Raw genomic sequence first — 12767 nt, 5'->3', positions numbered from 1 at the left:
TTCTATATGCGTAAAGCATAAAAAACAACAGTTGGACAGTTCAGGGTCAATTTTGACTTTATTTATTCAAAGAGGGGGTCAAAGCAAGGTGACGGGTGGTTATGGGAATCATGAATTTCTTACCGGAGGAGCTTGGAGCTCTCATGCAAAGGTGACAACACCTTCTCTTCACACCAGCCACAGCTGTCTGAATGTGGCCCTGATCTCTCTGCAGTCCCACAGTCTGACTTCTGCACAATAAAAAATATCGCAAAACAAGCACAACTAGCTGCAGTTGTGGAAAAATATATATGCAATGGCCACACATTTAATGCTTAATTCATTGAGTGTTATGTTCTCCTGTTTTAGGTAACATAAGAGATGATATAGTGTGATTGTGAATGTGGTGACACTGTCAAGAATATACACACTCTGCTATCTGAAACCTTAATGAAGGAATAAGCACCCATTTATGAATGACTGTAATGCTATTTATGAGGGCAAAATAGATTTGTGGTTCAAAGTTTGGTGTGGAGACTAATTATGAGGGGATACTTACTGTCAAGTGTCAGAATCTGAACAGTATGTAAGGGTTAAATAAAAAACAAAAAGTTGCCCTTAAGGTGTGGTGGAGGGTAAAGCGTCTTTTGGTCATAACTCAAGTATCAATCAAATTAATTACCTTATTTTGTGGTAAATCTTTTACGTTTGCAATGGCAACTAATTCATTTTATTATACCTACTATCACCAGAGCTCTTTCTGCTGCGGGAGAAGGATATCACATTAAAGGTGGAGATAAAGCACATAAAAAAAAAAAATCAAAAAAATGCACAGACTTTTTTGATAGATTGTCAAAAATATTTTAGGAATGCGGAGTTATAAGTATAATAACACTTTGATAGTGATTAGTATGTTATATAACGCAGTTGTAGGCCTACTAGTATTAATAGAAGTTATGTTGATGATTATAATATCTTATCAGTCATTCGCTGTCCTCATGTTCTTTGGATAGGAGCCCGCTTTATATGTTCTGTGGTGTTTACTAGAATCAGTGTCTACAGAAAAGTAGTCCCCCCTGCGTCCATTTTTGTTGGACTGGAGGAAAGAAAAGATTCTGACACGAGTTAAAAGAAATTGTTTAAGTTATTTTCCCTTTTATACACTTTGTTTTCATTTGAGCGAACCCACAGCAACTCCCAGAAAGGACTCGGCAATGTTTGCTTGTTCTCTCTGTGTGAGCAACTCTCAGCGTCAGGGGTGGACGTGATATTTCAAACAGCACATCAGTGCGTTTATGTATTGGGTGCCCGGAAATTTTTCCAAATAAACACAGCTTGATTCAACCTGGGTGGGCAGACTTATCAAGCGACTAATTCTATAAACAGATGAGGGAATAACCCGGCACCTCATTGGTTGTTGGACAGAGGGGGGAACATGAGGGAGTTTCAGCGCAATGAAATTTTAATTAATGTGGGTGGGCTGAGAACACCACCGACTGTTTATGATGGACAATTTATTTCCCAGTGCAAAGTCAACATAACACAGCAAACGTACAACAATTATTAACATTTCTTCTGGGGGCCTCATGAGGTTGGGGAGTCAGTCAGTGGAGGAGAGGAGCTCCGGGAGCAGGCTCAACTTTCCCCGGGACACACTCCAGCTTCTCCGGCGTCATGACTCTCTATCACGGTCGTCTGCCGGCGTTCGGAGTGCCATCTTCGGCTCTGAGCCTCTCTGGTCCCCCGCTGATCTACTTGTACGGAGGGGACAGCGGAGGGGTTGTCCCCGCTGCCTTGAGTTTCGTGCCGACCCGCCAGGAGCCTCCGCAGAAGCCGCCATACAGCTACATCGCACTCATCGCCATGGCCATCAAGAGCGCACCGGAGCAGCGCGCAACGCTCAGCGGCATCTACCAGTTCATCATGGACCGGTTCCCTTTTTATCATGACAACAAGCAGGGCTGGCAGAACTCCATCCGCCACAATCTCTCCCTCAACGACTGCTTCATCAAGGTACCCAGAGAGAAAGGCCGGCCCGGCAAAGGCAGCTACTGGACTCTGGACACCAAGTGCTTGGATATGTTTGAGAACGGCAACTACCGCCGGAGGAAGAGGAAGGCGAAGAGTCACCAGGAGGCTCTGGAATCCAAAACTGCTGGACACAAGCGCACCAAGGGCCCAGGGCCATCCAAGGACCCTCACGCATCTCTGAAACAGACTGGCTCTGGAGTGGCAGAGGTACCAGTAAGGCAGGATGCGGAGAGGATGGAGACACAACCAACCTCAAAACCCGTTCTTGCCGAATTCAATCACGCTGAACAGCCGCAAAATCCACCCACACAGAGACATAAAGTGTCCCCCAACCAAGACGCCCCTGCGCCCGCCGAGAAGAGGCGTGACTCCCCTCAGCCGGAGTCGTGTCCCGCTCCGAGACATGCTCAACCGTGGATGGAGGCTGAGCATCTCCCAGGCGCGTCCCTCTGCCGGGAGCAGGAAGAGAGAAGGTCAGCGTTCAGCGGAAGAGAAAGAGAGAGAGGTCCGCTCTGCGCCGTCAGCTGCGCAGGAAACACGAACTTGGCTGCACTTGCGCAGGACAGACCGAAAGGAAATGTTCCGAGCAGGGATAAATCGAAATGTTTTAGCATTGAGAGCATCTTATCTAAAAGTGAAGACGAAATGCGCAACAGCATCCTCGGTTTGGCGGCGGAGGCATGCGCAGAGCGCCAAAGTCCCGCTTTCAGCCCGTCTGTGTTCCTGGGTAGTCGACAGCATCAGTTGTACCAGATGGGATTTCCTCTGTGTTCTTACCTGTCACTCACCTATCCCGACAAAGTAATGCATTTTAAATGAGTGCAATGATGAAATCAGACTTTATTGTATTTTACGCACAAATGCGCAGATATGTAAAGTCTATAATTAGCTTCACACAGTGAGTTACTGTGGGGCAGCTTGCTGCTCTGCTCTTTTCAGGATCTCTGCAATCTCTACACAGCTATGTTCAGACAATGACAGAGATCGCAGCAAGGCTTTTAGATCCAATTTTACGCATGCGTAATTGTCAGGTTTGTGGTTATTTTTACCATTTTTTTTCCAAAGACATTGCTCTTAAAGTCTACGGCTTTAACGTATTCTTAACTGCATAGATATGTTGTTATTGTTCAGGTAAATGTTTATGGAAACCTGAGATATATTTCTCTCCTCACTCATGATAGAAAAAAAAATTACAGTAAAAATGTGGGCATAATTCATTGAAGAATCTTGAATGTCTTGACTGGGCTTGTGTAGCCTAAACAACGTGTTGGAACTCTGGAAATACAGTATAAAGTGAGAATAATTTAGTAGTCAATAATGTAATCAAAAGCTATTTTACATTCCACTCTGCTCTGAATTTCATGTGTGAAATAAAGTTTAGTTTGGTAATAAAGGAAGTTATGATTTATTTAAAATTGTGAGTCAAAAGCATAAATCCTGTTGGGGCTGTTGCTGTTTGAACAAAATGTCATCTATGTATTCTGTTTTTGTGATCAAAGTGTTGTTTTATTAGCAAAAAGAGATAAATCATTAAAAACAAAGGGGCATGAGATATTACAGACATAAAGAGGCCTTTAATACGCACAAGACAAAAACCTAGATCAAAAGTGCATTATTGTCCTCGACACACAGGACTGAGCGTTGTTCAGTTTTGCTGTTGTGCAATTAATTTAAAAAAGTGACCGCATACTGATATCAGTATCCGGACGTTAAGATTATTGAATTAAAAAAGTAACATTTTCAATTATATCAACTTCAGATTGTTATGAGAATCACCCTGAATGACACACAGACAAGGCTTTACAGAAAATATCAATATCAGCTAACATTTCATTAACATGATTCCAAAGACATATGAACCTTAAGCTGTTCTGACACTGAGCTGCATTCTGGCCTAAAATGTCACTGACTAAAGACTGTGATCCAGAGCCCATTCTTTGATGTTCAGCTCAGCTGCGTCCACCACTTCTGAGGTCACATTGATGAATCATGATTTGAATCATCATGAGAGATGAGATAGAAAAAAAACAAATTTCTTCTTGCAAGTCTACATTTTTTCCTCATGTTTTTTTGTTTTTAATGTTCGCAGTTTTCAGCATCTCAGCTTCCTCCAGTAATTACTCAGATGACTTCATCTGACGAAGGAACATCATTCTTGAGCTGAATTGTTCACTTTTTCCATTGGAACACATGGAAGTAAAGTCCAGTGCTGATATACTGTATATTTTTTTATTGAGGTTTTTTGCTTTTATCATAGCATTCCAGTTATCAGATTTCCCCCCAAATATGTTCCTTATTGGGTTGGAAAGCATCTGAAAAATTGAGGCTTCACTGTATTTTAACTCTAATTGTACTATTACTGCTACTAATAGTACTTCACACATTTGTTTGAATATATTCATTATCAGGTTCAGGTCTTCCCATAAACAACCAGTTTACTATGAATCAGTCAGTTCCCATGTATTCATCAAACTGTAACATATGTGTTACATCAGACGTTAACTACATAAATAAATACAATAGTTTTAATACCAGTCAACCTCAAAACAGTACAGTTTAGTCACTGCTCAGTCACTGAGTGAGATTTTTTGAACTATTTCATCACTGAGTCAACTGCTGAAGTAGACAGCTCTGACAAAAAGCTAGTAAGAGGACCTTGACTTTTTTTTTTGTCAAACTACTGTTTCCACGGTCAAGAACGAATTTTCTCGCTCAAAGTCAGCAAAGTTTGATGAAGCTATAGCGCTCTGGTTAACATGTCGAACTTCAGTTTTTAATGACTCTCCAGCTGTGTGGCCTTCTCATTTAATCCTGCTGTACATCTAAAGATCTGATGTCCTAAATGAGCCTTTTTTAGACTTACCATAGAGTGACACCTGCATGAAATCAGAGCGCTATGCTGACAGCATCATTACAAACAGAGAGCAGCCATGTCTAAATATAGGCCTATAGCTTGGACACGCACTTGCCTGAAAAGAGCTCGACTCTGCGAGGCCGCCGCTGTGCAAATCAGGAATGTTTGTTGAAATAAATAAACTTCCCCACATTTGAGGAGAGGAACTCAATCACAAGCATTTCCTGTGTATAGGATTCTTTTGGTCAGACGTGTAAATAAAACATGATGAAAACTACAGAAGAGAAAGAACGGAGGAGAGGGTGAGAGAGGAGTGGAAAGAAAATAAGTGAGAAGTATCGGTTTAAGCGAAGGCTTGGTGCTTCGTCTCTTTGTGGTTTGGGTGTATTTGTAACTAACACATGAACCTCTGTAATTGGCTCCGCTGGCTCTTCATCCTCCAGTGATCTCTGAAGTCTTCCAAAAGCAAAGCGGATTAATAAATGTTGGTTATCTGATGGTCTGTGTGAGTGTTTGAACAGTAAAAGATCCTCATGAGAAAGCAGCTCAGACAAAAGGGAAATCCTCTCAGTCGCATTTGTTATCTGAGAAAACAAACTGTGCTGGTGGGTTGCGGTTGGACAGCTTTAACATGCAGCGAGCATTAGCACCAGTCTGAACTCCTTACCAGGCAGACAGAGATGGTTTTGGTGCCTTTCCTCTGCACACACAGACTGCTGGATAACACAGGTTAAACCCTAAGATGCTGGATTATGCTGAGTTTATGAATCAGACCAACTCAGCTGTCTCTTTTTCTTGTAGTTTTTGTTTGTTTTAAGGCATCCTTAAATTCAAGGGACATTTTCATCAGCTGCTATTTATCCTAAATGTGCTTACTTTAACTATCCTTCCTATTTAGTTCTGTTTAGATCATCATCCTCATGTATAAACACTTCTTCGTTCTTAATCTCCCTAACTAAAGATGTGCTTTTCACTTCAAATCCCCATCACATTTGAATATCTTTATTCTCTTTGATCAATTTTCTTCCTCGACTTAAGGATGACTTTATGTGTTCATCGTGAAAGATGCTTTCTTTTGGCTTGACAGTCCCACATGTTTTAGTTTTAGTTGTAGTTTGAAAGCTAGTAAGGGGTATGAAAAAACTAGTAAGGTGACCGTGAGTTAAGATTTTTTTGGGAGCACTTTCTGATAAGGCATCCACCCAAAGCATTTATAAGTTGTGACTAATGACTTTATTAATGGTTTTAATTTACTTATGCTTCATAGAATAATTATGAGACATTTATAAGAACAACTTTTGGGTTGTCAGGTGGTGAAAAATTCAAGATTTTGTACTGTTGGTCTGAGCTACAGAAAGTTCCAGAGAAATTTGTCTAAAAATAAGAGTTTGAATTTAAATTATTTAGTAAATCATGTATAAACCACTATTAAGCTATTAGTTGCAATTTATAATTCCTAATTCCTTTAAAGCAGCACCGATGTTTTTTTTTGTCAAACTAATATTTTCAAAGTCAGTAATGAATGTGACAGTCTTCTTCCTTTCTGTCTCCAGTCATCATTGCTCACTACAACCCAGTTCTTCTTCTGCTCAATCCAAACAAACCAGCAACAGAAAACGCATCACTTCCTGTCGAAGGAGAATTCTTCCCCAGGAAAAGACCCACCAGACGCAGTGTGTGTGTTTAGAACATGTAAAAGCTTTCATCAGGTTGAATCATTGTTCTGTTGTGGTAATCAGTCAGAGAGAGCAGCAGAATGGACAAGTATTTATATGAAATGCTGTGGATTACTACTTTGAGCTCAACTTAGTTTCCAGGCTGGAGGGGGAAGAAGTCCAGAGAAAACTGATGCAGAAGACAGAAATGTCCAGCACCTTTAAGAACTACTCTCCACAGTTTGATTAAAACAAGAAGTACTGTATCAAGTAATGTTATTACACAGCTAGACTCTACTTTGAAATGTCATTTTAGATCAAGTCTTTAATTTATTATAATTATATTACAACTGATTAAACGCCTTCTGTTGAGGAAGACCTTGTGATGTGGCTGCAGGCTATGGAAAAAACTAGTAAGTGTACCAAGAATTTTGAGGGATTTTTTTGTCAAACGACTTTTTCCAAAGTCGACTGAACTTTCATGTGGACAAAAAAAAGTCTTATCACAAGGGGCACTTACTGAAGCTTTCAGATACATCTTGTGACCTTCCTCGGCAAATTGAGTGTGCTCAGTTGTCATGGAGACAGTTTAGGTTTTATTATAGTTGTTATCTTAAAAGTGCTATAGATGAAATCAAAGCAGCCAGTGAATGAACTGAGTGAACTGGTCCATCTCCATGGCAACTGAACTCCATCTGCTGATGAAGACCTTATGATATGGTTGAAAGCTAGGAAATAAAATAAGCTAGTAAATTTACCTTGAGGTGGGATTGCTTTGTCAAATGACTTTTTCCAAGTTCAGAAATGAACTTTTATTTTGATTTTTAAAAACCCAACTCTTACACTGCACTGTTACTTTTATTCTCTTGTTTTATCTGTCTTATTCCCTTTTTAGTTTCTTTTTATTTCCACATTTAACATTTATGAATTGCTTTTATATGTCTTTTTACTTGTGTTGCTTTTATATTCTCTTTTAATGCCTTTTATGCTCTATGTAAAGCACTTTGAATTGCCTTGTTGTTGAAATGTGCTATACAAATAAACTTGCCTTGTCTTGCCTTGCCTTATCACAAACTGCTTACATGTTTTTTTCTGAAGCTTTCAGGCACATGTCCTGACCTTCCTCAGCTGATGAAGTGTGCTCTGTTGTCTTATCACAATTTCTATTTTTAAAGTGCTATAAATGAAATCAAAACAGCCAGTTAGTGAACTTGCATATCAACAGATACATCTCTGTGACGACTGAGCAAACTCCATCCACTGATGAAGACTACGTGTTATGGTTGAAAGCTTCTGAGAGAATAGTAGGTTGACCTTATGTTGGTTACATAGACCACTATTTCCAAGGTTGTGAAAGAGCTTTCATTTAAACAAAAAAATTCTTATTACAAGGGCCATTTACTTGTCTGAGGCTTTCAGACACAATCTGTGACCTTCCTTGGTAGATGGAGTGTGCTCAGTTGTCATGGAGATGGTTTCAATTCTTTTTTTTATCACATTTCATTATCACTGTTTAGTGTTTTGAACTTGCATGTCAACTGATCCGTCTTCATGAAAAATGAGCAAACTCCCCCACTGATGAAGACTGTGTGATACAGTTGAAAGCTGTTGAATTATTCATTTGATGGGAATAAAAGGGATTTATTATTGGACATCAAAATCTATGTTAGGAGGGAATACTCCTGTATAGTCCGTGTGTGGGGTGTTCTGGGGGGATAAGTGTGGATTAGTAGAGAGCATTCTGAGCTGACTTTAAATATCTTCATCATGACTCATTTTAGACAGAACTGACAAGCTTCTATAGTCAGAGAGAGAGAAATATCACTGTGACCCTGGAAAGTGTCATCGCCTCTGTTTCATGTGCAATCAAGTCCCGGCTCAGAGCTAAATCACACGGTTTAAAGCTTGCTGGTTCAAAAGGGCTCCTAATCCAAGTGTTTATTATATTTTTTCACTCTCTACATAAACCGGCTACACTTGTCCAAATACACACTCAGCACTGGGGGGAGGGCGGGGCCATGATGAAGATCGATGGCCCCGGCTCAGGCAACATTAGCTGCTAATCAAGTTAGGTTTCCTGGCACAAAGCTCTATACATCATTATGTGCCTCAAATGTCCTCCAGACCTGGACTGATGCTGTTTACACCCTGGACACACGCACACACACACACACACACACACACACACACACACACACACACACACACACACACACACACACACACACACACACACACACACACACACAGAGATTACAGTTCACGTGTGCATATGAATATACAACACACCTGGGCCAGCTCATGAACTCAAATACAACAGGCCTAAAAGAAAACTCTAGTTGTTTCTGATGCTGCAGTTTATGTATTTAACTGTATTTGCATTGTGTAAAATAAAAAATGTATGTTATGGCCTTCACAGTCACCTGGTCTCAACCCAACTGATCACCTACGGGAGATTTCGGAGCATTTGGAAGGGTTCCACACATTCATCTATGAAAAGGAGCATTGAAGCTGATGGTGGAACAACATCTCACTAAGACACTTTATGTTGGTGGTTTCTCTTAATTAGTCACCTATGTGTATATATACAGTGAGTTTTAGAGCTATATGGATTTCAAGAGTGTTCTGGTGGTAGCATGGATTTAGTTAAACCTCATCTAAGCTCAGAAAAAACAAGAAGATAGCATAATAACATAAGTTGTGTACTTTAGCTACAGTACTTGGCCTTGTTGACCCTTCAAGTTCAAACTGGCCAAACAAATTCATAAATAGCTAAGTATACTCTATGAGTCAAGGTCAGAAAAATCCAAACATAATCAATCAATAAATGTCATGTTATTCGAGGTGAGACCCACAGATGGGTAAAGAAAACAACATATATAGAAAGGATATGCATTCAGTGACAACAGTTGAGGTAATGCAAGTCAACTGGAATTTAAAGTCCCCCTCCGGTCAGAAATGTGTTTTTTTCTTTTTGGATGTCCATTCCTTTATGTTCAAATGCAAGTTATCATAGTTTACAATATGCATTATTTCCCCACATGAGGTCCCAAGATTAATCAGAAGGGTAGCAATATAAGTGATTAAAAAGACAGAGAAGAAGAAGAAAAAACACCTCCGCTGCACAAAATTAGGTTTATTTTCTCTGACTTTTCTCCAAATTTTTGCATGCTCTTTGGGCTCATAAAAATTATACAAATGATACAATCTGAGAAGGGGAAAGAGCTGTTTAGTTGAATTGTTTACAGCTCACAGTCATGCACAACTTGTTTTAAAAGGGAGAGAGCCACAGGAATACCTTCAATTATCAATGGAATTTGTATATAGACACAATTTCTGAGACAGAGTTGTTATAAGACAAAAAACGAAAGATAAACATAGTGCTTTATGACAAAAACTTTTATTTTTTTATTCAATCAATGTTGCATTTATCAAATCACTTAAAAAAATGATCCTGCCAACTTTCAATTCACATATGTTTTCATCAGATCACCTGATAAAGTTACATTCAATCACTTTTGTAACTTTTGTACATTTTTATGACTTCCTGCCCTTAAAGGTAGTAAGCCAGTAATACCATGACAGTGAACAAATATAAAAATAAATAACTGATATTCCTATTTCAAGTATTTATATTTACAGTGTGTTCAGCCTTGTTTGCCATTTATACTCAGGTTAGTTTACTTGCACTCTGAAACAGTGGTTCTTCCTCTCCGCCTGTTGGAGGTTGAACCCAAACAATGAGATTATTTCTGCGTATTTAATACACAAACACATACTAGTAGCTTAATACACAGAAACAAATATTTATTTTATGTTTCACATGACATATGTTGCAGTTGAGGCAGTGTTCTCTAAAAGCGACGTTGATGGCATCATTCTCAGCTTTACTAACGAGAGGCTGGCTGGTGAAACGCTGCTCTCATCGAAACTTTTCAACATCTCTGCAGCTTTGCTTTCACGAACTGTAAATAAATATGCACAGTCTCATGAGGCTTTGTGTGTGTGTGTGTGTGTGTGTGTGTATACGAACACTGGCAGGAGGACTTGTACAGAGCAGCAGGATTACCACCCCCAGACTGGGACCACCCTGACTTTAACACTTAATCCAGGAGGAAGTGGAGCTGCATCACAGGCTCATTTAGGGCCACCGCCTCCTCTGTACACACACACACACACACACACACACACACACACACACACACACACACACACACACACAGGCACACACATGAATACACAAGAAAGATGTCTATGTAATGTAGGAACTGTGTTGCAATGGAGTTTGTGTCCTTATGTACACACACACATACACACACTTAACTTGAGCACTTAAGCTAAAACAAACCAGTTAAGATTCATACCGCACAGCTGGTCTCGTACAAATCCAAAATGTTATTGTCAGAGGGACAGTGAATGCATCATAGTTATGTTTGCATGTACAGTGTTGGGAGAGTGTCAATGTGTGTGTCTACTGTAAAATACATCAGTAAACCTTAAGTGTGCATTCTCAGCTGTGTCAGCTCAAGCATCACTGACTCTATGTGTGGATGGGTGTCCGCAACATGGAATAGTTACACAATGAATAGAATATGCAACAAATAAAACAGGAGGACAGAGGAGGAATTAAACTTAGCAACACTAAAATGTATCAGGGAAGATGTATGAAAGAATTATATAAAATATAGAACAACATGTATACAGGTTATGAAGAAACAGGTGTGGGCCTAAATAGAACAGGAGTAGGCCTAAACCTTTGACCTTCCACCCGACCAGCACCACCCTGTAACTCAGCTGACTGAAGTGATTTTGGCTGGAACATTTGTCACATAAAATGCATTTTGGTAAAACTCAAGAGGAAACTGTTAGCATGGAAGTTCATTCTTGACTTTTAGGAACAATGTAATAAAAGAAATCTACAGTCAGAGCTACATTAAACTGTACTAGCCTCATTAAAGGTCTTCATAGAAGATTTGAATGCAGACTGTGAGATGTACTGCTGAAGCTCTGAAAACTGAGCAGACCTTTGAGCTCAGATTATTTTGTTACAAGAGAAACACATGAACTTTTCTTGCATTTTGACCTCGGAAACTTTTTTTTTACAAACTCATATAAACATTACATTTCCACCAAAGGAACCTTTTTAGAGACTCAAGAACTTTTCCTGCATTTCAATCACAGGGCCCTTATACATAACTTTTCCTGCGCTTTCACCCTAGGCACTTTTCAGGAACCTTTTTAGGGACCTCAGGAACTTTTCCTGCATTTTGACCACAGGAACCTAGTTCCTGTTTTAGATTGCAATTCCTGCCCCCTGAAAAGTCCCTGCTGACCGAGGAATTATGGGAGAGAAATATGCAGCACTGAACTTTTGTTTTATACTAGCAGCATTTTCCACAGTGTTTTACACAACTGCTATTTTTTAAAACTTGCAACAGCAGATCTAAAAGACTTTGGTTGATAGATAGATTTATTTGATAACATTTTAAAACCTACATGACAGGCTGATCACAAAGACAGAGCCTATATAAGATTTTTTAAAATTGTCGAGGATTAAAATACACAAAATAACCTCAGGCTTATTTCCATTGTGGTCCTCTATTGTGGTACAAGATAGCAGATTACACAGGTAAAGTTCAGGTAAAGTTTATCAAAAGTTTCTTTTTACTTCTGCCAACTGCCAGTTATGATGCTAATGTGATGAAAATGTTAAAAAAAAAAAAATGGATACAAGCAGAATGAAAACGATTAATTGTTCAAAATTCAAGATAAATTTAAAACAGAAAAACATGGAGGAAAGTGACACTTAAAAAGTCATAGTGACACAAAATGTGCAACATTTGTACATTAAATACAGAAGATAATACACTTATAGAGAAAATATCTAGATGTCCAAACATGCATTAAAGAAACTTGATGACACATATAATTTCTCATGTACATAATTGCACACATGATGTGCAGATTTCAATACATGCATTATACGCATCAAAACCTCTGATAGAGAAGACACACACATAGAGAAAAAGTGACAAAAAGTGTACACAGGTTCCATGAGTATGTCATGCGTGTTGAGGTCTGGTATTAATTATATAGAGGAGGCTGTTCATGGTGTGACACTGCTGACTGGCCTTTCACAGCTCATTACATGGTGTCCAATCAGAGTGCAGCCAGCGTGACTGTTGTTTATTTATACACAGAACTGGAAATGGCAGAGTGCGGGCAGCTCGGTCCGAACCTCAAACACT

General features: G+C 39.4%; 1 protein-coding gene across 1 annotated transcript; it reads left to right on the top strand.

Annotated features, from left to right (window-relative positions):
- Nucleotides 1-1272: 1272 nt before the first annotated feature.
- On the top strand, nucleotides 1273-3320 carry foxl1 (forkhead box L1). Its single transcript, XM_044357130.1, has one exon. The coding sequence runs from the start codon at nucleotides 1654-1656 to the stop codon at nucleotides 2827-2829; it is 1176 nt and encodes a 391-aa protein (XP_044213065.1). The 5' UTR covers nucleotides 1273-1653; the 3' UTR covers nucleotides 2830-3320.
- Nucleotides 3321-12767: the final 9447 nt, after the last annotated feature.

The sequence above is a fragment of the Thunnus albacares genome, chromosome 7 (assembly GCF_914725855.1).
Source record: "Thunnus albacares chromosome 7, fThuAlb1.1, whole genome shotgun sequence".
In the NCBI taxonomy this organism is placed as follows: Eukaryota; Metazoa; Chordata; class Actinopteri; order Scombriformes; family Scombridae; genus Thunnus; species Thunnus albacares.
The sequence above is the reverse complement of the archived record's forward strand: the minus strand, read 5'-3'. Positions and strand labels throughout refer to the sequence as shown.